Source organism: Nelumbo lutea, chromosome 3 (assembly GCF_056320005.1).
Source record: "Nelumbo lutea isolate HS-2025 chromosome 3, American lotus-T2T, whole genome shotgun sequence".
Lineage (NCBI taxonomy): Eukaryota > Viridiplantae > Streptophyta > Magnoliopsida > Proteales > Nelumbonaceae > Nelumbo > Nelumbo lutea.
The window spans coordinates 81,010,345-81,038,243 of NC_142686.1; the positions used below are offsets into that span (position 1 = coordinate 81,010,345).

General features: G+C 39.6%; 1 protein-coding gene across 2 annotated transcripts in view; it reads left to right on the forward strand.

Moving 5' to 3' along the window:
* SAR1 (SUPPRESSOR OF AUXIN RESISTANCE1) overlaps nucleotides 1–27,899 on the forward strand; it is a 108,572-nt gene that overhangs the window by 50,542 nt on the left and 30,131 nt on the right. For both annotated transcript variants that reach the window (XM_088980273.1, XM_088980271.1), the window contains 2 exons: nucleotides 5,779–5,883; nucleotides 5,983–6,080. In XM_088980273.1, the coding sequence (XP_088836399.1) occupies nucleotides 5,779–5,883; nucleotides 5,983–6,080 (203 nt within the window). The remainder of the gene's footprint in view (nucleotides 1–5,778; nucleotides 5,884–5,982; nucleotides 6,081–27,899) is intronic.

Sequence of the window (27,899 nt, forward strand, 5' to 3'; positions counted from 1 at the left end):
AAAATCTAAGTTCTCAGATCCGATAATGCAAAGGAATACTTTGCTAAGCCATTAACTTCTTACCTCCTTAATCATGGGGTTATTCACCAGAGCACTTGTCCTCATACACCACAACAGAATGGGGTTGCCGAAAGGAAGATTAGGCACATCTTGGAGGTGGCTAGAAGCATTATGTTTACCTCCTTATGGGGTGATGCTATCTTCACGGCAGTATATCTCATTAATCGGGTTCCTTCCCGGATCCTTGATATGAAACCCCCTTTTACACTTCTATACCCAGACAAGGAGTTGCTTACTGTTCCTATTAAAACCTTTGGTTGTACCTGCTTCGTTCAACATCTCAGGCCTCATCATTCCAAGTTTGACCCTAAGGCCTCCAAATGCATTTTCCTCGGTTATGCACAAACTCAAAAGGGTTATTGCTGCTATGATCCTGTTTCCGGGAGGAAGTTTGTTTCCATGGATGTCACCTTCTTTGAGGAGACACCCTATTATCCTAGGGTTTCTCCTTAGGGGGAGAGCAGTGAGAGTGGGGATTTGGGTCTTTTTCCTAAGGGGGAGTGTAGTGAGAGTGGGGTTAATACATCTGAGGCTGTTCCTCTACCTATTCCATTGGGTGATGAAGGTTGTAATGGTGAGGGTGGTTAGAGGGATCAAGAGTTGAAAGTCTATCATAGGCGATGCAGGCAGGTTGAACCCGGTCATCGGTAGTCTAGGCTAGCTCCAGTTCCTTATACGGCTCCAGATCCAGGTATTATAGTCCCAGGGCCCATTGAGACACCTTCCACTGTTGCCACTTCCCCTCCTGCGGATGACCTTGACCTCCCTATTGTCGTCCGTAAAGGGAAATGGCATTGAACCACATCTACAACTCCCTGCATTTCCCAGTTTTTATCCTATGATCACCTATCTCCCTTTTACAGGTCCTATCTCACTTTCATTGCCAATGTCCCTATTCCCAGAACAGTGCAAGAAGCCTTATTAGTTCCAGAGTGGAAAGATGCATTGCAAGTTGAAATGGATGCCCTGTTGAAAAATAACACTTGGGAGCTAGTTGACCTACCCAAAGGAAAGAAGCCAGTTGGATGCAGATGGGTATTTATTGTGAAGCATAATGCTGATGGCTCCATTGAAAGGTACAAAGCCCGACTGGCTGCAAAGGGGTTCACTCAGACTTATGGTCTAGGCTACTTGGAGACCTTTGCCCTGGTAGCCAAGATGACCACCATTTGAGTTCTATTATCCCTTGCAGCAAGTTATTCTTGGCCCTTGTTCCAGATGGATGTTAAAAATGTTTTTTCTGAATGGAGACTTACAGGAAGAGGTCTACATGCGGTTGCCTTCTGGATTCAATGATAGAGAGACAGGTAAGAAGGTTTGCCGACTGAATAAGGCATTGTATGGATTAAAGCAGTCACCTAGAGCTTGGTTTAATAGATTTAGACTAGCCCTTGGAAAATTTGGTTATGTATAGGCTCAGTCAGATCATACACTGTTCATTAAATGGTGGACTCCTCTTTGACCCTGCTTGCTGTATATGTGGATGATATTGTAGTGACAGGAAATAATAGTAGTGAGATTGAGTCCCTCAAACAGCTCCTTCATCAAGAGTTTGAGGTGAAAGATCTTGGTGCACTACAGTACTTTTTGGGTATTGAGGTTGCTAGATCTAAACAAGGAATCTTTATCGCTAGATCTAAACAAGGAATCTTTATCGCTCAGAGAAAATATGTTCTAGATCTGTTGGCGGAAATTGGAAGGTTAGGTGTCAAGCCTGCTGATACACCCATTGAACAGAATCACAAGATCAGTGTAGAGGGCGGGGAGCCTCTCGAAGACATAGTTATGTTCCAACGGTTGGATGGAAAGCTCCTATATCTCTGCCTCACTCGGCCAGATATCATTTATGCAGTTAGTGTTGTCAGCCAGTACATGCATTCCCCTAGAACTACTCATCTTCTTGCGGCAGAGAGAATATTAGCATACTTGAAGAGATGCCCGAGTAGGGGTATACTGTTCAAGAACGATAATCACATGAAAGTGGAGGTCTATACAGATGCTGATTGGGTTGGGAGTGCTGATAACAGGAGGTCTACCTCTGGATATTGTGCCCTTGTGGGAGGTAACCTTGTCTCTTGGAGGAGTAAGAAACAAAGTGTTGTTTCCCGCTCTAGTGTCGAAGCTGAATACATGTCAATGGCTAACGGAGTGGCTGAAATCCTATGGTTGAGATCACTACTTGAAGAGTTGGGTATTGATTATGAGAAGCCCTTGATGCTGTATTGTGATAATCAGGTGGCTATTAATATAGCTCACAATCCGGTGCAACATGACAGAACTAAGCATATCGAAGTTGATCGACATTTTGTCCGAGAGAGGGTCTCATCACAGGAAGTGTGTCTCTCGTATATCACATCCAATATGCAGCTCGCAGATATCCTAACCAAGGCTGTACCAAGGAAGAAGTTAGAGGCAGACCTATCCAAGTTGGGAATGATAAATATCTATTCCCAACTTGAGGGGGAGTATAGAGAACACTGATGTGGGCCCCACAGCTGTGGTCTCCACTGTGTTTGTAGGACAGTATGTGCAATTATTTGTTTCAGTCATGTTAGTGTTAGTTGGTGGTCAGCTTGTTATTTCAGTTATTTATTTCAGTTTGTTATTTGCTTTATTTGTCATGTAAGTATTAAGGGCAGTTCTGTCCTTTTCTCTATGTACTGAACATAACCTATAAATACTAAGAGAGTGGCGGCGGCAGATCAATGGGAGAATCTGTCCCTCCTTTCAAACCTTTGTGTTCTCCTGCTCTTCTCCTCTCTTTTCTTCTTTTCCTTACTTTTCTTCTACCTTTTCTAATCTGAAATCCATTAGGATTCAAGGCTGATTGTAATCTTGATTGCCTACTGATGTAAAATAGATAGAGGAAATCATTGAGAGTTATCTCTCTTGTTTTTCCTTTCAAGGAGGTTTTGTGTAGGCTCATTCCTTCCACCCAAAATAGGAGCCTTTTGCTGGGAATATTTACACTTTTGACACCCTACAAAAAAGAAGGCCCTTTCTATGTATTCCCAATCTGTTGCACACTTTGTAAATCTAATGGAGAGAGAGATGTTATCACTCGCTAATCTCTTATCCTTCAATTGCCCAAAGACATGAAGAGGGATAGAAAAAAGTGGAGACTTTGGATAGTGGAGCTGATGAGAAGCCATATACTAGAGAATCCTGCTAAGCATATGGTTGATTAGTATCCTACTATTTTAAGGATTACATCACCCCAAAAATTCTTTATTGTAAACCCTTGGCAACTTCCACCATCTATCTATTGTTCTTCTTTGCTTCACTCGCTAACAGTCATGTACTTCCAATAAAAAGAATTCAACTCAAACTAACACTACCAAGGCCAAGATGGGTATAAATCATCAGAACCTTTCTCGTCTATCTCTGTTCAGCCACTTATCTCCCTATCCCAAACATGACTAGACCTTTACTAGTGTGAGGAACAAAATGCCTGCACTGCTATAGGAGATCCAGAAGACAGTTGCTAGGAGTCTTACCACCACTGTAACTCAGCTTGGAGGAAGGAAAAAGCACAAGTTCTACAATTCTATACACAAACCTGATGGAAAGAAGCAAAATCCTCTTCATTGTCCATTTTCTCTACAGATTTGGCTGCATTTTCTTAAAGCTCTGGGTGCTAACTGGGTTTTGCTGAGATCAGTTAAGGATCACTTGTGTTCCTGGAAGCTGAAAGGAATAGTAGAATCTTTTGTAATAGGTATAAGGATGTTGATCATGTAATTCAGAGAGCTGTGGACAAGTTGATTTCTTGGATTTCCACATCTGGGGAATTCAAAGATCTTAGTATGTCTGTTTTGTTTCAGTCTTGCTCCTGGTGGAGGTTGTAATTTTGGTTGCTTTTCAGACTGCCTTCTTGGGTCTGAATTGCAGCCTTCTTTCGCTTATGATGAATAAACTTACATTACCTTTTTCCAAAATAAAACAAGCAAAATCCATGATCTCCAGATCTCCACCTGCATGGTGCACAGCTCTTGTAAAACAATAACTGTGACCAAACCTTTCAAAACGAAACCTTTTCAAAAAAGAAAAGGAACCTGCTCACATCCTCCAACCACTGTTCAGTTTTGACAAAGAAAAACCACACTTGGTTTTACAACCAAGGACAAAGAATAAGAAGAGAAGAAAGAAATGTGGCTGTGATCTGATGGTCCGTCTTCTTTTGTCAACCCTACGAGTGAAATAGAGCAAACAAAAATAAATAAGAGCATGTGTCAGTGTTCCTCTTCTAGAAAAGAGAGTAAAAGACAAAGGAGACAATAAGAGAATGTTTGAAGTCAGAAAGATGAGTGGGTTAGTGCTCCTCATTTTTATTTATATTAGGATGACTATAAAACATTGTGAAAAGGGCAAAACTGCTCGTATACTGCTAAACCGTGCAATATACTACATAAACAACATATATTAAATAACAGAAAATAACAATTATACCAGTATGCAGGGGGATGCAAACCAGGATGTGATATCAATTTGTGTGTCTAGATGGTTATTTTTGTTGTGCAATGAACAAAACCAGGACCCGAGAATACCATTGGAAAGTAGAGAAAATTAGGAAGAAAGCAAGAATAAAAACAGGGTATTCAAAGCACACACAGAGATTTATGTGGTTCAGCTTATATCCTACGTCCACGGGTGTCAGAGGAGAAGAAATCCACTGTAGAACAGTAGTAGAAATTGTAGCTGCAGTTTACACAGCTTCTCCCCAAGAAACCCTTCTGCCAAATACACTCAAAGTACCCTAGCATTGACTTTTTATTACAGTCTCTCATGCTCTCTCTTTTCTTGCCTCTTAGGATACAAGATAACTTGCTGTGCAAGATACAATAAGATATGTATGGGAACCAAAACCCTAACAAGGTTCATATTCATGTCGGGTCCAATATTGACATGGGTCCATACTCCTCCCCCGCACCACTGGTAGTGGTCAGTGGTGAGCTACTCCGCTTCCACCACAGACTACTATGAAATTTTCCTTTATTTTTTTTTTCTCAACTTTATTTGGAGCAGGTTGCAGCTGGAATTCAAGGCAGCAACACAACAATTTTGATGATGCATTTTTTCTTGATATGCATTTAAAACATTTAATGATCACCTTTGCTTATGGATGATGCCATAACTACCTATGCAAAATAAAAATCCTTTTTGCTTAGATATGGAATGACTACCCTCATGTATTGAATGAAGCTCCTTCTGTCTAATACATTGCTAATTACGAGTATTGGTTGGAAGGGAATTTGCTAGTATTACTTGATAACACTCAAATTGTTGAATGCTGTGATATTGAGGGACTTGTCACTGTCACAAAACCATCTATCAACTTTAGCCTATGACACTATGGTGTGCCTCTTATCTGGTTGGGTGTTTCTGTGAAAATTGAATCCTTCCATTTGAAATAGATGGTCTCTCCTTGTTTCTTTTCTGTTTTCTTCCTTTTCAGCAATATTCGTAGTTTGTACTTAAACTTATTATTCCCCCTTCTCAATATCAAATGAATATGTGGTATTTATTATTTCACAAAGTTAACGTGTATGAAAATGGGGGATATCCATTTGTATCATCAATTGTTTCATGGAATAAACATCTATGGTTGAGCCAAAAGTGGATTTTGATTGTATTCTCCATTAATAATTGAATTCTTCTTGTATTGTGCTTACATGGTTTGTAGTAATACTTGGGTTTTTTCTTTATAAAAACGTGAAGGAAGTGCAAATGGCAATGATTTCTATTTGTAGCCTTCAATTTAGTCTTGGGGACAAAATTACATTGTCATTGGAGCCTTTCATAAAAACAATCCCGTTTGAGGAGGTACACAGTTTCTCATTCTTTGATCTTTTGTTGTTTTGTTATAATTTAAGGAGGGCTCGTTTTCACTGTATCCATTGTACTAATTCATGTTTCCATCAGGGGCGGATTGTTGACTTGATTATTACTTCTAACAAAGTTTGGATTCTTAAAGATGATGTGCTGACGTTGTACAATTTGTTTCACACCGATGATAAGCTGTAAGCATAACAAACTCTATTGAGGCATATATATCACTATGATCATACTTGCGTTTCTTATATTTTTGGCATATATATCAACTTTCTAGCCATGTAATATAAAAGATGACAAGCATGTAACTAATGTTAGTCTTGGTTCATATATCAAGTTTCTACCTTTCTGTATGAACATAGTTTGATCCTTATATTGTGTGGGAGGTCCTAGGACTTATTGGCCTCCCAGAAGTTGTGCACTTTATACCCGATTTGCACGTTGTGCATGGTTGAGTTTTCCTTTAGTTTTTTTTGTTTTTGTTTTGTTTTGTTTAACATGTTTTTTGTTTTTTTTGTTTTATTTTGTAATCTGAAGTGGCTCTAGGCAGCCTTTACTGGCCTAGGCTCCTTTGTACTGTTATTTGATTTAATAAAATACCTTACCTTTAAAAAAAAAAATCAAAACAAAATACATCTAGTTTGTTGTTTCAAGGCCTTGATTTCTAAGATTGAAACCTGGATCACTTATTAGGTGATCTTTATAGCTGGCCGGGTTCATCTTAAAACCTGGAGTTCATTTGCTGCTTTTAAACCTTACATTTATATGATATTTAAAACCATATTTATTTACATCTTGGTTGTGTTTATTACTTCGAGAACCACATATTGGAGTACCACCCATAACATCAGGAATGAGTATCAGAAGACTCATAGTCATAGTTTTTAGGCCGTTTAGGGCTCTAGGCGATTCTGGGCGACATTGTGTGCCTAGTCGCCTAGGCGGTGCTTAAGTAATAAGAACTTTATAACATAAATAACTAACTTTGGCTACTTTCTGTAGAGAACACTAATGTGGGCCCCACTATGGTGGTCCCCACTGTTCGTATGTCAGCAATAAGTTATGATTAGGATTAGTTCTTTATGATAAGATTAGGACTAGTCTTTTATAAGATTAGGATAAGATTAGGATTAGTCTTTTTTCAGCTTTATCTTATCTTATCTTATCTTATCTTGTTATCTTATCTTATCTTGCCATGTAAGCAATTCAGTCCTTTTACAAGTATGATACTATGTATATAAATTTAAGAGGGGGGCGGCTGTTTAAAGACATCAACCCAACTCTCTTTTATCAAAATCTCTCTCTCTCTCTCTCTCTCTCTCTCTTTTTCTTTTCTCCCTCTTCTTTTCTTCTTTTTTCTTCTCCTTTTAAGTGTCTGTTCAATCTTGAGCGACTACTTGGTATCAGAGTATTCGACCTAGGGTTTCTCATGTGGATTAATTCAGCCGACCACATGAGAATTATTTAGGGCTGAGATTTTTCATTCGACTGATTCTTGGAGATTACAAGAAGTCTTCAGCAACTGTCCAAGGATTGGAAAGTGGTCCTTGTAATCAGGAAGAATCAGAGAAGAATTAATTTATCAAGGTTAGGTCTTTGGTCAAGATTGGAGGTGCCAATCAGATTTTTTTGTTTCTCTCATCAAGATTGAAGTTGGTGATCAAGAAGATATTTCTCCGAGATCAGTTCTGTTTCAGAAGTTTCTTGGGTTGATCAGAATCAAGATCAGTTTTGAGCAAACTGAAGTTGGCGATCAGAATTTCCGCAAGAATTTTTTGAATCAAGATCAGTTTTTTTTTTTTTTTCTCAGAAATTACTGGGTAAGGTCTTATTCCTTCTTGAGGGCAGTAACAAGGATAGCTTAATTTGTGAGGTACAACTATGTAGATTTTTTTTTCTTTTTCTCTTATATGGTTTTAAGAGAAAACCCTGAAATCCAGGACTGTTACTGTGTCTGAACAAGAGATTAGACTTGTTTTTAAGTTTGGCTGCTATTAGATTTCTGTTCTTTGATCTTTGTTTTTGGAGTTTTGTACCCAGGCCAACTGCTATTAGTTCTCAGATTTAGTAGGTTGATTGATACAGTGAATTGGATATTTTTTTCTCTTTGAATCTGATTTCTGCTTGTAGACCTACTATCGTTAGTTTTTTCAGACCCAGTAGGCTTATTGTTACAGTAAATATAAGGTGATTTTTGCTTAACCCCTAACCAAGAATGGAGTTAAAGCACCAAGGGGAGGGTGTTTTTGGGACTAGTTCAGTTGGTATGACTGAAAACACCTTCCAGATTACAACTGTAAAGTTTGATGGTTCAAACTACTTAGAGTGGGCCAAATCAGCCATGATGACTATTGGGGAAGAGGAAAACTGAACTATTTGTTGGGAGATGTGAATGAACCAAATAAGGAGGATCCCACTTATGCTAAGTGGATTCAGGAAAATTATTTAGTGATGACATGGCTGTGCAATTCCATGCAACCACGCATCAGCCAAAATGTGAGCACCTTAATGTTGTTAGGGCTTATGAGCTGAAATGTGAGGTTAAAAATCTCAAACAATGTGAGAAACAAGTTTCTGTTTATTTTTCAATCTTGAAATAGTTGGAAAACAGCCCACTTGATGTATGGAACTGTTTGAGATTAGATGCAAACAAGAGAGGAAGAGAAGAGAGAGCTGGCGGCAATGAGTGTTAGAGAGTAAGAGGTTCGAACATAACTTCTCTCTAACACTCTAAACATCTTATTAATAAGTTAATCTTTGACAAATTACAGAGAGGCCCTTGAGTGAGCAGGAAAATACAAAAAACAGAATATTACAGAGTATGGGCCCAGAATAAGGCCCACAACAGAGAGAAACATAACATAACATGAAATGACAGTCTATGGGCCATTCGGCCCATCTTCTCTACACTCCCCCTCAAGCTGAGCATAGATGTTAATCATGCCCAGCTTGCCAGTGTCATGTTGAAGCCTTGCCTTGGAAATGCCCTTGGTGAGAAAATCTGCCAGTTGTCCTTCAGAAGTAATGAATGGAAGACACACTTCACCGAAGGAGACTCTTTCACGAATAAAGTGTCTATCAACCTCAATATGTTTGGTTCTATCATGTTGTACCGGTTTGTGAGCAATGTTGATGGCAGCCTGATTATCACAGTACAACATCATGGGTTTGTCATGATCTACCCCAAGTTCTTCCATTAAGGACCTTAGCCACAATAATTCCGAGACTCCATGTGCCATGGCTCTATATTCTGCTTCTGCGGAGGATCGAGCCACAACTGTTTGTTTCTTACTCCTCCAAGAGACAACATTACCAGCCACCAGACTGCAATACCCTGAAGTAGATCTTCTATCATCAATATTTCCAGCCCAATCAGCATCAGTATAGGCTTCAAGTTTCAGATGACCATGTTTGGCAAATAGAATTCCTTTTCCTGGAGAGCCTTTCAGATAGCACAAAATCCGTTCTGCTGCTGCCATATGGGTATCTCTAGGAGCATGCATGAACTGGCTAATGCAACTGACAGCATACGCGATATCTGGCCTAGTCATGCACAGGTACAAAAGCTTCCCAAGAAGTCTCTGAAAGACCCCTTTGTCTTCCAACAAAGTTCCATCCGAAGCTGAAAGTTTGTGACTCATATCAATAGGAGTTGCAGCTGGTCTTGCACCCAATTTTCTAGTTTCAGACAACAAATCAAGGACATATTTCCTCTGGGAAATAAGAATCCCATCCCTGGATCTGGCAACTTCTATGCCAAGGAAATATCTCAACTCCCCCAGATCCTTAATCTCAAATTCTGTACGGAGGAAAGACTTAAGGCCCAGAATGCCAAAGGCATCATCACCAGTCACTATAATGTCATCAACATACACAATGAGATACACTGCTAGAGACCCACTTTTTTTCACAAAAAGAGTATGATCTGACTGTGTCTGAACATAGCCGAATTTAACAAGTGCAGCTCTAAATCTCTCAAACCAGGCTCTAGGAGATTGTTTGAGGCCATAAAGAGATTTCTTCAGTTTACATACCTTTCCTTGCATATCTTTCCCATACATTCCTGGAGGAAGACACATGTAGACCTCCTCATGTAAGTCACCATTCAGAAATGCATTCTTTACATCTAACTGATAGAGAGGCCAATCAAAGTGAGCTGCCAGAGATAAAAGAACCCTCACAGATGTCATCTTAGCAACAGGGGCAAAAGTCTCCAGATAGTCAATCCCATATGTCTGTGTGTAGCCCTTTGCAACAAGTCTGGCCTTGTACCTCTCAATAGTCCCATCTGCCCTGTATTTAATGGTAAAAACCCACTTGCATCCAACTGGATCCTTCCCTTCAGGCAAATCCACCACCTCCCAAGTACCATTTTCATGTAGAGCATCCATTTCAGCCTGCATGGCATCTCTCCATTCTGGAATCCCAAGAGCTTCTGATACAGACCTAGGAATGGGGTTAGAAGCAACTAAAGAGAGGTAGGCACAATATGAAGGGGAAAGTAGGTCATAAGAAAAGTGTTTGGAAATGCAGTGTGCAGTACACTTCCGCTTTCCTTTCCTAACAGCAATGGGGACATCAAGATCTGGGAAGGGGGATTCCAAGGGAGCTGAAGCAATACCTGTTATCTCATCTATGATTGGGAGGGTATGAGCCTCATCTGTTGTAAGGGAAACCACTTGCTCATTCCTGGATCTCTGCCTTTGATACACTTTGGGATTATGGGTAGGACGAGGAGGTAAAGAAATAGGAGCACTAGGACAAGAGGAATGAAGTGGCTGATCCTCCTTTGATTCATTTTGTGAGGATACAGATTTGTCAAGAGACTGAACTGGGACAGGAAGGGGAAGAGCAAAAACCTGTGACAGACTCTCCCCCTGTTGACAATGTCCTTCCTGAGAGAAACCATAAAAAGGAGAAAGTTCATCAAAGGTAACGTCCATAGAGACATGTCTGGTGCCAGTCTTTGGATCAAAACAACAATAACCCTTTTGTGTGGGGGAGTAACCGAGGAAGATGCATTTGTGGGCTTTTGGTTCAAACTTGTGTCTCTGCACACTTGGAATGTGAACATAACAGGTACAACCAAACACACGAAGAGGAATTGGGAAGAGATCCTTATCTGGATGAAGAAGACTGAAGGGGGATTTAAACCCTAAAACCCTAGATGGCATACGGTTTATGAGATAGGTAGCAGTAAGTACAGCATCACCCCAAAATCTTGTGGGAACATGTGAGGCAAATAAAAGGCTCCTTGCAACTTCAACAATATGTCTATTTTTTCTCTCAGCAACTCCATTTTCTCAAAATACTCTTTTGCATTGTCAGATCTGAAAACCTTAATTCTGATACCAAATTGAGTCAAAACAAGCTCATGAAATTGCCTCACAAGTCTCGGGACTTCGTCTCGGGATTTCATTAAGTATATCCAAGTGAATCTAGAAAAGTCATCAATGAACAGGATAAAGTATTTGTAGCCCCCCATAGAGGATAAGTGATAAGGCCCCCACACATCAGAGTGTACAATATGAAAAAGAAAAGAGGATCTTTTATTGCTCACAGGGTAATTTTTTCTACAATGCTTTGACAACTGACATGACTCACAATTGAGACTGGACACACTGACTCCCTTAAACAGTTTGGGAAGCAAATGACTTAAAGCAGAAAAAGGTAAATGACCTAACCGACAATGACTCAACATAATTTGACTGACTGACTCTGAAGAAGTAGAACCAAAAGCAGCATTCTTGGGATGATCAAAGCATTGGCTAGGGGTGTCGAGCAAGTATATTCCATTCGCTTCATGGCCACTCCCAATCACCTTCCGAGACTTCAGGTCCTGAAACACACAGTGAGAAGGGAAAAAGGTTACACAACAATTCAATGACTTGGTCAAGCTACTTACAGATAACAAGTTGGTATTTAACTTAGGTACATGAAGAGTGGAAGATAAAAGTAAAGAGCCTGTAGGCTTGACAGTTCCCTTGCCAGAAATGGGGGCAAGAGAACCATCAGCTAAGGTGATTTTGTCACGACCAGGAAGCAAATCATATGACACAAACAAAGTGGAAAGGTTGGTCATGTGATCAGAAGCACCTGAGTCAATGATCCAAGGGGTCTTGGGATTACCTGAGGTAGATGCATGGTTAGCAGAAGCCCTTATACCTGAGTGAGCAAATGCAGAGGTGGCTGGACTTCCAGAAGGGTTGGATGATGAAGTTACACCTTCAAGCTGGCTTATCATCCTTCCAAACTTCTCATAATCAGCTTTCATGGCTTCCAATTGTGCACTTGCAGACTCAAACTCTGTATCTGTACATGTGGCTGTATGTGCACTTCCTGTCTTTCTACTGTCATTCTTCTTCTGGAATCGGATAGGGACAAGACTGGGATGCAATTTCCAGCACTTGTCCTTAGTGTGTTTCGGCTTCTTGCAATATTCACACACCACCTCCTTCTTTCCTGTGCCACTGGGGGCTCCTGTAACCCCTTTGGGTTTGATTCCCATATTTGCAAAATGATCATTGATACTGACCCCTTGAACCTGCACTTGCCTCCTGCTTTCTTCACTGCTGACCAAAGCATATGCTTGAGACAATGAAACATCTTCCTTGGACAAGATGTTTTACTTTGTAATGTCATATTCAGAATTCAGCCCTGTTAAGAACTCAAAGACCCTATTCCTTTCAACCAATTTCCTATATGTTTCAGCATCCTTAGGGGTATCCCATGTCACGGCCTCTATCAAATCAATCTCTTGCCATATAGATTTTAGGGCTGAGAAGTATGCTGCAAGTGACTTCTCCCCCTGTCTTAGATTCTTCACATCACTTCTCAGTTTGTAAGCTCTAGCAACATTCAACTTCTGGGAGTAAGTTTCTGCAACACTATCCCAGATTTCTTTAGCCGAGTTCATCCACAAATAATGTTGACTAATCTGTGGCTGCATTGAGTTCACAAGCCACCCAATCACTGTGTAGTTTTCTTGTACCCATCTCTCATAAGATGGATCATCCTCTGGAGGAGCTTTCTTGCTCCCAGAAATAAAACCCCATTTTCCTTTGCTACAAATGTGGATTTTCACTGATTGTGACCAAGCCAAGTAGTTGGTCCCATCAAGCTTAACTGTAGTTACAGTCAGCATAGAATCAGTTGGGGTTCCCAAAATCTGTCCATATTCAGTAGCATTCTTGTTTTCAAGGCTTGAGAAATCCATCATGTAAAGGCTCCAATTAGGATTTTTAATAGGTTTCTCAAGGTACTGGGGTCTTGATGAGTTTAGTTTGAGCTGAATAGGCGACAACAACTAGCTCACAGAATCAGTTCAGACTTGATAACTGTGACAGTCCAGTTCGGTGGTAGTTTTTTCTTTACTGTTTCACCCTTTAAAGGACACCTAACAAACCTCCAATCACAAGGTATTTCAGGTTCTCAACAGCCGTTGTCCCAAAGAGAAGAAAACAGGGCCACAGTCCTTAAGAGACCTTTCGTCGAACACTCAGTGTGTAGTAGTTAACAGCCTACTGTTAACTAGAAGAAACCACTTCAAGGTGTTCAGTATAGGTCCAAGAAGAGGCTGGGATGAAGATGAGACTAGTGCCACTTAGTTTTAGATCAGTTTCAGCAGCTCGGCAGTCCAATAATCAGCCGAATAGCACTTCCAAAACAACCCAGAAAAACAGTCCAGCAACAGTGGGCCGAATGTATGTGGGCTTTGAATGCTTTAATAGTCCTCCCAAACAACAAAAAATAACTCAGCAAAGGACTGAGAAAAGACTTACAGCAAGAGAGTCTCTGGTTTGAACTATAAACCAGGCCGAACACTTGTTCTCTGAGATAACTTCGAAAGTCCTTTTCTCTGATTTCAAATCAGGCCAAACAACTTGCTCTCTGATTCTTCCTGGTCACCGAACCCTTCTCCAAGTGTATAGAAACTTGGGCACCCTCCAATGACCTCCAAGAACCAGGCGGATGACTGTAAACTTTCAGCCCTAGAACCTCCTCATGTAGTTGGCTGAACTAGAACCACATGAGGGACACGCCAAGCAATGGCCCGCTCTGATACCAAGTTGGAAAACAGCCCACTTGATGTATGGAACTGTTTGAGATTAGATGCAAACCAGAAAATGAACAAACAAGAGAGGAAGATAAGAGAGATCTGGCGGCAATGAGTGTTAGAGAGTAAGAGGTTCGAACATAACCTCTCTCTAACACTCTAAACATCTTATTAATAAGTTAATCTTTGACAAATTACAGAGAGGCCCTTGAGTGAGTAGGAAAATACAAAAAACAGAATATTACAGAGTATGGGCCCAGAATAAGGCCCACAACAGAGAGAAACATAACATAACATGAAATGACAGTCTATGGGCCATTCGGCCCATCTTCTCTACAGAAATCCCTATGGCATGAAATTCACCACCTTGAATCAATTGAATGGGAAAGTCAGAAGGATGCACAGATTTATAGAAAGCAGATTGAAAGTAATAGTGTTTGAGTTCTTGGCTAGTCTAAATTCGGAATATGATATTGTGAGGCAGCAACTATTGACAAGAGACAATGTAACTCTGTCCTAGGCCTATTCCTTAGTGCACAACAAAGAGACTAGGAGAAAAGTTATGCTATAGTAATAGCCTTTTGAATCAGCTCTGGCAACAGTTAACCCAAATCTGGGAGTGATAAGGAAAGAGACATGAAGATGGAAGCTAAGAAGGACCTAGTATGTGAGCATTGCAAGAAACCTAAACATACTAAAGAGACCTATTGGAAGTTACATCCACATCTAGTTCCAACAAAACTCAGAAACAAAAAGGAGAATGCAAATATGGCTGTTAACGTTGATAGTACCACCTCATCTAGCACAAGAGGCAATCCTCTAGATACTCTAGCTGTTGTCCGAGCTGCTCTAGTTCAGCTGGAAAATGATGTTGGTAATTCAGCTCCACCTCTTTAGACACCATCAGCACCCCCTACCTCAACTTTTGCTCATTCAGGTAATCGGGCCTCAGCTCACCATGCCTCAGTTATAGGTAATACAGAACATTCATGGATAATAGATTCTAGAGCATCTGATGGCTCCCTCGTTCCTATTTCTCGCAAGGGAGACATCAAGTTGTCTAATGCTATTTCCTTATCTTCGGTTTTGCATGTTCCTAAGCTTAGTAATAACTTGCTTTCAGTTAGTAGCATTACAAAAAACCAGAATTGTTCAGTAACATTTTTTCGGGATTGATGTGTTTTTTAGGATCTGGAGACAAAGAAGGTGATTGGGACTGGCCGTGAAGCAAATGGAGTCTATTTGCTTGGAGGGAGTCCTCATTGGGAAGATAGTGAGACTAAGAGGTCTTGTGTTTCTCAGTCTGTTGATCAGGCTATGCTTTGGCATAATAGGATTGGTCATTTATCTTTTCGGGCTTTGAAGAGTTTGTTTCCTAGTTTATTTGAATCTATCCGGATGTCTAGTTTGAAATGTGAGAGTTGTGAACTTGCAAAACACTGCAGGACAACCTATTCATTAAGTAATAATAGAAGTAATATTCCCTTTGAAATTGTGCATATTGATGTTTGGGGACCATACCATACCACTGCCATGGGGGGGGTTACAGATATTTCCTACTGTTTGTTGATGATTATACTCGTTTTTCGTGGATTTATCTCATGCGTTCTCGAGATGAGGTTTCAACATTAACCCGAATCTTTCGTTAGATGATTTTAACCTAATTTAGGGTCAAAATCAAAATTTTTAGATATGATATTGCGAAAGGATACTTTGCAAACCCATTAGCCTCCTATTTGCTTAAACATGGGATTATCCATCAGAGTACCTGTCCTCATACACAATACCAAAATGGGGTTGTTGAGAGAAAGAATAGACACATATTGGAGGTAGTCAGAAGCATTATGTTTACCTCCAATGTGCCTATACGTTTCTAGGGGATGCTATTCTTACAGTAGCGTATCTCATCAATAGGATTTCTTCACGGGTTCTTGACATGAAATCTCCATTTACCCTCTTATATCCTGATAAAGAGTTATTTACCATTCCCCTTAAAACCTTTGGTTGTACATGCTTTGTTCAAATTCTTGGCCCCTCATCGTTCCAAGTTTGATCCTAAGGCCTCAAAATGTATTTTCCTTGGTTATGCACAAACTCAAAAGGGATATTGCTGCTTTGAACCTACTTCTGGGAAAAGATTTGTCTCAATGGATGTCACTTTCTTTGAAGATGTACCCTATTATCCAAGGGTTTCTCCTCAAGGGGAGAGTAGTAAGATGGGGTTAACTCATTAGGAGTTCCTTTACCTATCCCATTAAGTGAAGAGGGGTGTAATGGGGAGGGCTGTCAGGGATGCAGGGATGTGAGAGTCTATCACATACGATGGAGACAGGTTGATTTCAGACATCAACAGTGCAGGCCAGTCCCAATCTCCTCTGCCGATCCAGATCCCGGTACCATTGTAGCCCCAGTTCCTTCTGCAGAGCCAGATCCATGTACCACAGATACTATAGATGAAAGACATCCCACCATGGAGCCTTCACCTTCATTAGATGATCTTGATCTTCCCATAGCAGTTCGTAAGGGCAAGCGTCGTTGCACCACATCTACTGCTCACAACATTTCTCAGTTCTTGCCCTACGATCATTTGTCTCCCTCCTATAAGTCTTTTGTCGCATCCATTGCCAATGTTCCCATTCCCAGAACAATGCAGGAAACATTGGAAGTACCAGAATGGAAAAATGTAATAAAAGCAGAAATGGATGCCCTCATCAGAAATAATACTTGGGAGATAGTTGATCAGCCTAAAGGTAAGAAACCGGTTGGATGTAGATGGGTATTCACTGTGAAACATAATGCTGTTGGTTCTATTGAAAGGTACAAGGCTCGATTAGTTGCAAAAGGATTTACTCAGACATATGGTATTGACTACTTGGAAACTTTTGCACCATTAGCAAAGATGACCACTATCAGAGTCTTATTATCTTTTGCAGCCAGTTACTCTTGGCCGTTGTATCAGATGGATGTTAAAAATGTCTTACTCAACGGAGACTTGCAAGAAGAGGCTTACATGTAGTTACCTCCTGGATTTTATGGTACAAAGACGAGAAAGAAGGTTTGTCGGTTGAATAATGCCTTGTATGGACTAAAACAGTCCCTTAGAGCTTGGTTTGATAGATTTAGACAAGCCCTTGAAAGACTCGGATATGTATAGGCCCAATTAAACCACACCTTGTTTATTAAGAGAGTGGATTCTTCCTTAACCTTGCTTGTTGTATATGTGGATGATATTGTAGTAACATGAAATGATAATACTGAGATTGAGTCCCTTAAGCAACTCCTTCATCAAGAGTGAGGTAAAAGATTTGGGAGAACTACGACACTTCTTGGGCGTTGAGGTAGCCAAATCCAAGCATGGGATTTTTGTTTCTCAAAGAAAGTATGTTCTTGACCTGTTGGAAGAAACAGGAAAGTTAGGTGTTAAGCCTGTTGACACACCCATTGAACAAAATCACAAGATCAGTGCAGAGGGTGGAGAACCCCTTGAAGATAAAGCTATGTTCCAACGGTTGGTTGGAAAACTTCTCTATCTTTGTCTCACGCAAAACCCAACGTCAGTTATGTAGTCGGTGTGGTTAGTCAATATATGCACTCTCCTAGGACTATTCACCTTCTTGCAGTTGAGAGGATACTAGCATATTTGAAGAGGTGCCCAGGTAGAGGCATTTTATTCAAGATAATGATCACATGAAGATAGAAGATTTCATAGATGCTGATTGGGCTAGGTGTGTTGATGATCGAAGATCTACCTCAGGATATTGTGCTTTTGTAGGAAGTAACCTTGTCTCTTGGAGGAGTAAGAAACAAAATACTGTTTCTCGTTCCAGTGCTGAAATTGAATATAGGTCCATGGAAAATGGTGTAGCTGAGATCCTATGGTTGAGATCATTATTTGAGGAGTTAGGTATTGTTTATGAGAAACCCTTGATGTTGTACTGTGATGATCAAGCTGCCATCAATATAGCTCATAATCCGATACAACACAACAAGACTAAGCATATTGAAGTGGATCGACGTTATATCGGAGAAAGTGTTACATCTCAAGAAGTATGTCTTCCATACATCACCTTTGACGTGCAACTGGCAGACCTTCTCACCAAGGCGGTTTCAAGGAAGAAGTTAGAATCAGATCTATGCAAGTTGGGAATGACAAACATCTATTCCCAACTTGATGGGGAGTGTAGAGAACAGTAATGTAGACCTCACTAAGGTGGTCCCCACTATTCGTATGTCAGCATTAAGTTATGATAAGGTTAGGACTAGTCTTTTATAAGATTAGGATTAGTCTTTTTCAGCTTTATCTTATCTTATCTTATCTTGTTATCCCATCTTATCTTGCCATGTAAGCAATTAAGTCCTTCTACAAGTATGATACTATGTATATAAATTTAAGAGGGGGGCGGCTGTTTAAAGACATCAACCCAACTCTCTTTTATCAAAATCTCTCTCTCTCTTTTTCTTTTCTCCCTCTTCTTTTCTTATTTTTTTTCTTCTCCTTTTAAGTGTTTGTTCAATCTTGAGTGACTAATCTTTTTTAGTTTTATATACCATTTAGCATGTATATTAATTGAAAAAATAGCAATTCTCTTTGTTAAGAACTTTACATTTCTTCTATAAATGTGGCAAATCATCACATCAAAAAGAGAAAAATCGTTTTACATATATTAATTTCAAAAATAGTACTACTATAATAAGCATTTAATAGAACAATTTCATATTAATTAGCGGCTAAAGAAAGTTATTAACTTTATATGATAAATATTCAAGATGGAAAGTAAAATAGAAAAAACAAGGATGGAATTTTTGTTTTATTTAATTGAAGAGAGAGAGAATAGAAAAAATGAACCTCTCTAAACTTCTCTTCTTTCTTTCCTTCTTTATTTTTTTCTTTCTTTTTTTCTCTCCTCAAAACCCTTTGATCTTTTAAATTTCAATTGTAAAACATTAAAACAAAGTATAGGTGATATATATAGTGTGTAATAAAATGTTATAACACACATATTAGTAAGATGCGACAATATTATATAAGTGATCGCCTTGTCATTTTTTTTGCCTAGGTGGGCGTCCAGTTGCCTAGAAGGGCACCTAGTTGCTATAAGCAAGGCGTTTGTGCGGGGCACCCAACCAAGGGCGCCTAGGTGACGCCTTGACAACTACGCTCATAGTTAGGGATGGCAACAAGCCGAGCTTTTCACGAGCTGCTCGATCTCGGTTTGGCTCGATTTTAATCGAGCTCGAGCTCGAGCTCGAGGTCAATTCAGCGGCTTGATTATTAAACGAGCCAAGCTCGAGCCTACTAGAGCTCGGCTCGTGAGGCTCGCGAGCCAGCTCGAATATATATAGATATGTATATATATTTGATATTTAATATATAATAATATATATAATAAAATTATAGAAAATAATATATATATATGTATAATAAAAATATTATAATTATTAATTATTATAATTATTAATTTTTAAATATAAAATAATTTTTTTATATATATTTTTTATTTTTATAAAATATTTTTTCTCAAAATCGAGCTTGAGCCGAGCTGAGCTTGAGCTTAGCTTATGAATTTTTGACTCGATCCAAGCTCGAGCTCAAGGTTCTGGCTTGAATCAAGCTCGAACTCAAGCTCGAGCCTTGTAGAATTGTCTCGAGCCGAGCTCGAGCTTGGTAGTATTTGGCTTGGCTTTGCTCGGATCCACCCCTACTCATAGTTGAATTGGGGCTCTTGTGAAGGAATTTTAGTTGCACTAGGAGTTTAATATTCTAGTTTTAGATGACTTTGGAATGAAAATGGGAAGAGTCCTTGTGGCACTATGATTCCTGGGGAAGTGTTTTTCGGGTTTTTCCTTGATGTGTCTTGATCAAATTGGGACTCTCAAATTCACTCTTGTGGTCTTCTCAGTGTTTTTCTTTGAATGAGTTTTGGAGCAACACAAATATTATATACAATATTTATTTGGGAAATTGTTTTCATACTCGGTTTTTTGTTGGAACTCTTGGCTAAATCCTATGTGCTGGTGACTGGTTTAGACAGTGAGTGTGTGGTTTTCCAATAAGATTTATGTGATAATTTCTAGGGACTTGAGAGCAATTGGAAATGTGATGTTGGAGAGGATAAATGGAGATTCCAACCTCAAGGTGAAGAAAAACTATTCATCTCTTGTTTTGACTTGGGCTCTTAAGTATGGAAAACCCTAATTGGATTTTATACCTTTATAAAAAAATTGGATTTCACACCCCTACACACCTACTACTTTAGATAAGAGTGGTTCGTACAACTCTAGGGTGGAGTTTATCTACGATAGCTGGTGCCCAATAGATCCGGACTTGAGTATTGTAGAGGTAGTAGGATAGGGAGCAGTGTGATTTCTGTTAGAGGACATCTCTAGCCTGCTTGGATCGTATTTGATAGGTGACTCTTTAGATGTAATATTCAGCCTAGAATGTGCAGAAAAGGAAAATCATATTTGATTACTTAAGGAGAAACCCCCCTTACGATACAATATTGTGTACTATTTCACAAAATTTCAGAAGAATACTAATTACAAAACAATGACTTTAGGGTCAAATTGAGAGCTTTAGCCTAAGAAATAATTTTTGAGGTCATGTTTCAGATAACAGTTAGTTTGAATGATCTATTTTCAAAGATTCTTCAAATCCTCTCCTTCCAAATGGCCAATATACAGTAACCGGAATCATTAACCAAATGGCATTTTCATTTCTAGTAAGACTGTCAGCGTGTTAACCCTCTAAAAATTGAGAAGTTGTTTGAGGGAAGACCAGTTCAGCTAGAGACTACAATGGAAATGATCTCTTAACTTAATAATCTTGATTTTCTTGAGAAGACAGGGATGTTGGGGGTGCAAACTTGCTACAACACCAATGGATCCAAACTCTAAATTGTTTTCTATTCAGGGGGAGTTGGTAGATAATCTTGGTCAGTACAGAAGGCTGGATGTCCCTTTTGCTGTTAGAGTTGTTAATCAATTCATGAGCGCTCCTTCTGTTCCCTATCTTGAGGCAATATTTAGGATTTTGCAATATCTAAAAGGGTTTCCAGGCATTGGATTTATCTATAGCGATCATGGACATTTGAATCTATCATGCTTTACAGATGCAGATTGAGTTGGATCACCTACAGAAAGGTCTACCACAGGATATTGTGTCTTTTTGGGTGGAAACCTTTATCTCTTGGAAAAGTAAGAAACAGAGTGTGGTTGCGTAGTCTAGTATTGAGGCTGAACTGAATAAAGAGTTATGAGTCAAGTTATAGGAGAGCTAGTGTGGGTTAAGAGTCTTCTTCAGGTGATAGGGATTCCCATGAAACTTCCTATGCACCTCAATTGCAATAATCAAACAGCTATTCGTATTGCTTGAAATCCTGTTTTCCATGACAGGACAAAGCATATTAAAGTAGATGATTGTTCATTTGTGAAGACAGGAGATAAACCAGCAGAGTTTTGGACTAAAGCTTTACATTGTCCTCGGATTAACTTCATTTTAGCAAGCTGAGCCTATATGGCATGCACACACTGCCAACACTTCTTGGCCGAATAGAGAAAAGTACAAGAATAATCTTAGAGGTGACCCCCACCTCAAAGAGTCTCTTATATATTAAAAGATATGTACAATTACAAGAATGCCCATATAGGGCTGAAAGAGAAAAGAAGAATAAGTTGTAAAAGTAATATACAATAGGGACTATACTAATAAGGTACATCATGTTATAGAGTCTCCACACCCCCCTCAAACTGATGCCTCGACATAAGCATCAAATTGTCTATAAGAAAGAGATGTCGAACTCTAGTCATATCTTTGGTGAAGATATCAGCAATCTGCATGTCTGAGGGTACATGAGGAAGCGATATTGACCCAATAGTGAAGAGATCTCGAATAAAGTGGCAGTCCACCTTGATGTGCTTGGTCCTCTCATGGAAGACAGGGTTAGATGCAAACCGAAGACATGGCCCTATACTCTGCTTCAGTGGAAGGCTTGGAGACTGTTTGTTGTTTTTTACACTTCCAAGAAATGAGTGAATCACCCTTAAAAACAACCACCCAAAAGTGGACCTACGAGTGTTTGGACAACCAGCTCCATCCGCATCAGCATATGCTCTCAACTGAATAGGAGAGGAGGAGAACAGTCCCTGGGAAGTTGTGCTTCTAACATATCGAATGATGTGATGAACAACAATTATATGAGGCTGACGAGGAGCCGAAACAAATTGGCTAACAACCTGGACATCATGAGAAATATCAGGCCGAGTCATAGTATAAATGAGGGACCCCACAAGCTGGCGATATAAGGCAGCATCAAAAAGTAATGGATCTTTAGATTTAGACATCTTAAGATTTAGCTCCATAGGTGTATCAACATGCTTTTCATCATTAAGACCAGCAAGTTTAACAAGGTCAGAGGCATACTTTTGTTGACAAACAAAATACCCTTGATCACTGCGATGTACTTCCAATCCCAAGAAACATGTGAGAGGGCCCAAGTCAATCATGTGAAAGGAATTATGAAGTAATAGTTTCAATTCACGAATGCCTTCAGCACCATTCCCAGTCAACAACATGTCATGAACATATAGTAGGAGAATGGTAATACCCTGAGGTTGTCGCCTAACAAATAAAGAGTGATCAGAAGAACTCTAGCTATATCCAACAACAACTACAACATCGTGAAAGCATTCAAACCATGCCCAAGGAGCTTGTTTTAGACATATGGAGATTTTTTGAGGCGACATACTAAAGAAGGATCATTGCAGTATCTAGGAGGAGGCTTCATGTAGACCGTCTCCTTCAAATGACCATGAAGAAAGGCATTCTTCACATCAAGCTGGCATATGGTCCAAGACTTAGCAGCAGACACTACTAAAAGAACACGGACTATGGTGATCTTTGCAACAGGAGTAAAGGTTTCTTCATAGTCAATACCATACTCTTGACTATATCCTTGGGCAACTAAACGTGCCTTGTATCGATCAAGAGATACATCAAACTTTAGCTTAATGTTGTAAACCCAATGATTCCCAACAATGGATGCATCTGGAGGAGCAAACACATGATACCAAGTGTCATTCTCATGTAAAGCATGAATCTCTGCATCCGTGGCTTCCTTCCAATGAGGGCTACTATTAGCTTCTTGGTAGGAGTGAGGAACATCTATAGAGGATAGGATAGTAGACAAAGAGCTATGATTTGAAGGAAAACCACTTGTGAGAGAAGACAAGAAAGTCCTTCTCAGCAAAAGGAGGTGGAGCATCCTGTGAATCAAGGATTGGCAAAATAGAAAAAGGCGGTGCAGATAGTTTAGCAATTCCAGCAAAAAATGAAATGTGCTTAAGGAAAACAACATTACGTGATATACAAATGCGACAGATAGAGGGATCATAACAAAAAAATCCTTTTTGGTCAGGACTGTAACCCACAAAGGCACACATGACAGACTGTGCAGACAATTTAGAACGTTCACGAGAGGGAAGATGAACAAAGCACAAACATCCAAAGACATGAAGCATAGATAAATTTTGAGAACGACCAAATAACTTCTGAAAGGGAGACATATTACCAAAAGGAAGGAATATAGTTGATAAAAAACACAGTTGTACTGGATGCCTCTACCCAAAAGGAAGGTGGAGTATGGGACTCCTGCAATAATGTCCTCACAACACTAAGGATATGTCCATTCTTGCGCTCGACCACACCATTTTGCTAAGGAGTATCTGGATAAAAAATCCATCATTGTATTCTCCTCCTGAATCTGAATGGAGATTACGCACTTGTGATTGAAACCGAACCCGCACCATAGCATGAAACAACTTAAATGTTGGGAACACCTCAGATTTGTGGCGAAGAAAGTATATCCATGTGTACCTGGTACAATCATCAATGAACGACACAAAATATTTGTATCCAAGCCGAGAAGAGACAAAAGCAGTCTAGACATCACTATGTATAAGCTCGAAGGGAGAGGTAGCATGCTTAGATATGTGAGGAAAGGGTAAGGTACGACTCTTACTTAAGCAATAAGAAAGGAATGAACTTTATTCTTAATAAGGACCGAATCAAACAAAAATTTTAATTTTTCAGAATGTAAATGACCTACACGTTTATGCCATAAGTCCCAAACATTATTTCTATGATTCAGAAAGGAACTAGAAGTGAAGGAACTGAAATAAACTGATGATGCTGCTGTTTGAGGCTTCTCGAACTCCAATGCAAACAAACGGCTCAACCTACGCCCCTTCTCTTTCACCTTCCCAGTGTTCCAGTCCTGAATCAAACACCCATCCTGAGAGAAAATGAGAATGTTACCTTCATCAATTAATTGGCCAACAGAAATCAAGTTTGTAGTGAGATTAGGAACAAGAAGGGTCTTGGTAAGAGGAAAGATGCAGTGGGTGAAAGCTTAAGAGACAGATCACTACTACCAATGATGTTTAACTTTTCACCATTGGTAGTAACAATATGTTTGTGATGGGTTTTAGTAAGGTTACTTGGTTGGTTAGGGTAGGCACCTGTCATGTGGTTGGTAGCTCTAGAGTCAATGATCCAAATATGAGAAGGAGCAGCACAATAACCGGAAAACTCACCAGGTAAGCCAATAGCAGAAAGAGCAGAAGGAATAGCAGATGTTACTAGTTGTCGATTGTTTTGCTCAACCATAGATGCCAGAGAATCACCTTTAACAAAAGAATCACCCGGAGGCCATTTTAGCAAGAAAACAACAGTCTAGGCACAAGGATATCAGAGAACCAAAATCAGCAATCAAGAACTCAAGATGATAGTCCAAAAAAAGGCAAGTTTTTTTTTTGTTTTTTTTTTTAAGACTGTCGAGCCTAAGGCCTTTCAAATATGAATTTGAAGTCTGAATCAAATAAATTGGAGGCAAGAAAACCCTAGGACAACACCAGATCTAGGGTTATAGGTAGATCGAGCCAGCCGATTGAGAGAAATCTGTGATTTACCAACACATCAGACGTCTTCTTCACGAACAAGGAGGTACCTTATGCTGATTGAGGCAGTCCTTAAAAACTCCAAACCAGAAATTGAGTGTAGGGTCAAGGAGAGCTTGAGAGAACCCTTCGATTTGGAGAGAAAAACTTAAATCGCAGGCTGATGTTGAAGGCCTGAAGTCGAAAAACGGTTGCAGTCCAAAAATGGAAACTGTACAGTGCTGCCGCCCCAAGAAGAGGATCATAACTCCTTCGAAAATTTCACCAAATCAGATGCTGTTTGTAGGTGGAATAGATTAGGTCTAGGCGACACCAGATCTGAAGACCAAAGCTGTTGCAGTCCAAAAAAAGGAAACTGTACAGTGTTGCCGCCCCAAGAAGAAGATCAGAACTCCTTCGAAAACTTCACCAAATCAGATACTGTTTGTAGGGAGAATAGGTCAGTCTAGGCGACACCAGATCTGAAGTTTGGCCTCAAACTAATGTCTCCCAAGAGAGATCTAAAGAAATCTTTCCTGCTGGTTGCGCAAAGAAGAAAGAACAGAAAAGGGTTGATCAAGACAGCCCTAATACGACAGGTTTACTGCTTCTAGTAAGGTTCAAGAGAGCGAGAAAATAGATCAGAGAGCAACCTGCTCTGTTACCATGTCAACACTTCTTGGCTGAATAGAGAAAAGAACAAGAATAATCTTAGAGGTGTCAAGAATGAATGACCCCCACCTCAAAGAGTCCCTTACATATTAAAAGATATGTACAATTACAAGAATGCCTATACATCGCTGAAAGAGAAAAGAAGAATAAGATGTAAGAGTAATATACAACAGGGACTATACTAATAAGGTACATCAAGTTATAGAGTTTCCACATACACCAGCTTGAGTGGGAGTGTTTAGAGAGCTATTTAATGTATGTTTTATTAAGTACTTGGACTGTGGGGCAGTTTTGTACTATTGCTTTTATATGTTATGTTCTAATTCTTTCCCAACACAGGTTCGGCGACTCTCTTAGCCCTAATCACTCTTCTTTCTTTCTTTCTTTCTTTCTTCCTTCCTTCCTTCCTTTCTTCCTTCCTTCTTTCTTATTATTTCTGATCTATGTACCATTATGACATCATTATACAAAGCTTTATTTGTGAGGACTGCCAAAGCCTCCTCAATAAGAAAGATGAAGAGAAGTGGGGTGAGTGGGTCCCCTTGTCCCAAATCTTGTTAGATTTTGATCCTTGACTGAACCCTCAAAGATTTCAAAACTTGAACCAATAAGCAAGGGAAGAACTTAAAATTTTGTCTAATCAACACATTCTTCTTCTTCTTCTTCTTCTTCTTCTTCTTTTCTTCTTTTCTTCTTTTCCTATAATAATAGTAGGGTTCAGCCTCTATAGTTTTTGAATTTTCTTTCATTTATTCTTTTTCTTCTCATATGAAAATTATGGGTAATTATTAGTTTTCTAGACTTAAAAATGAAATTTATACTTCTCTTATGAAAATTATGGATAATTGTTAAGGAAAGATGGTTATGGAACCTAGGGAACTACCTAGGATATATGTTTTTACTTAAAAAAGATCCATTGCGTAGGCACCTGCCTAGGTGACTAGGCGCCCCCCTGTTGCCTAGCCTACTTGATGTGTGCTGTTCCCCTGTTTTAGGTACCGGGGAAATGAATGTGTTGTTGAGAGACCTTAGTAGAACCATTCTTGTGGAAATCTGCCAATGCTTTATGAAGATTTTAGTGTCCCAATTGTTTATTTAGAAATTCAAGTGGAAGCCATCATGTCTTGGGGCCTTGTGTCTGTTAAAACTATTGATAGCTTCTCAGACCTCTGTTTTGCTAAACAAGGCTTCAAGTGCGGCTTGTTGGGCTGATGATAATTGTTTGAACTGAAGAGCATCATGGTGGGTGTCCTAAGCCACTTATCCTTGTATAAGCTTTTTCAAAAATGCACCACAATTCATTTACATCCACTGGATCATTAGCAAGATTATTGCCATGTTATGATATTTGTTGTTATTCTAGGATTTCCTAGTTTTTTGTAAGAATGTTTTGTTGTTGTTTCCCTCTTTTAACCAGTTTTTTAAAAGGCATGGGAGTCGTACTCCTGGAGGCACACCTCCAGGTGAGGTGGCCCCAAAATGCTCTAAGGCGTATGCCAGAGGTGTTGATGCCTTTGATGCATTTGCCTTATACGCATTTTGCATAACACATGTTAGAGGCATACACCTCATACATGCCTCATACCACAAGACTAAAAAAAAAAAAGAAAACAGAAAAGCTTGAAAGGAAGGGAAATGGAAGGGAAAGAAAAAAGAAGGAAAGAAGGAAAGAAAAGGAAAAAAAAAAAGGGAAGGGATGGAAAGAGGAGGAAATAAAGTTTGGGCCTGAGGCTCCACCTTTGGACTCCCTTGGCTGGGGCCTTTGCCCCCAGATCCTTCCAACACCTTTTTAATGCAGCCCCAAAACAAGATGAAATCCTTCTTCCTCTTCTTCTTCCTCCCCTCTTTTGAACTATGCCTCATGCCTCCAGGTAGTGGAATGCCTTGTTTTGCACATCCACATTTTAAAACACTGATTTTAACCACTAACCTAATCTTCTTACCTCAGTTTGAAGATGCTAGTAAGCTCTTCTTGTGAACTTGCTCTAGTTAAAATCTCTTCTTGTGAGATGCTAGTATGCTCCTCTTTCCTGTCAATTTCTGAAACTCTCTTTAAGCAAGCTTCTTTCAACTTAGGACTTACAAGTAAGCAAGCGTTTCTCAAAACCTTGATGTTTTCCTTCAAGCTGTGAATCTTCTTTGTAAAAACATGACTATTGCTGCCTTGAGATTTTTAGAAATTCCACCAATATCTAAATTTTTTTTTTGAAGCCCTCTGCTTCTAGACAATGATTTTCAAATAGGAAAGGCCCTAGGGCTTGAAAGAAAGCGCCTTCAATCAAAAGGAGTGGCAAGTGATTAGAAGAAGTTGAGGAAGAACTTCTTGATGAGAAGCTAGAAAGTG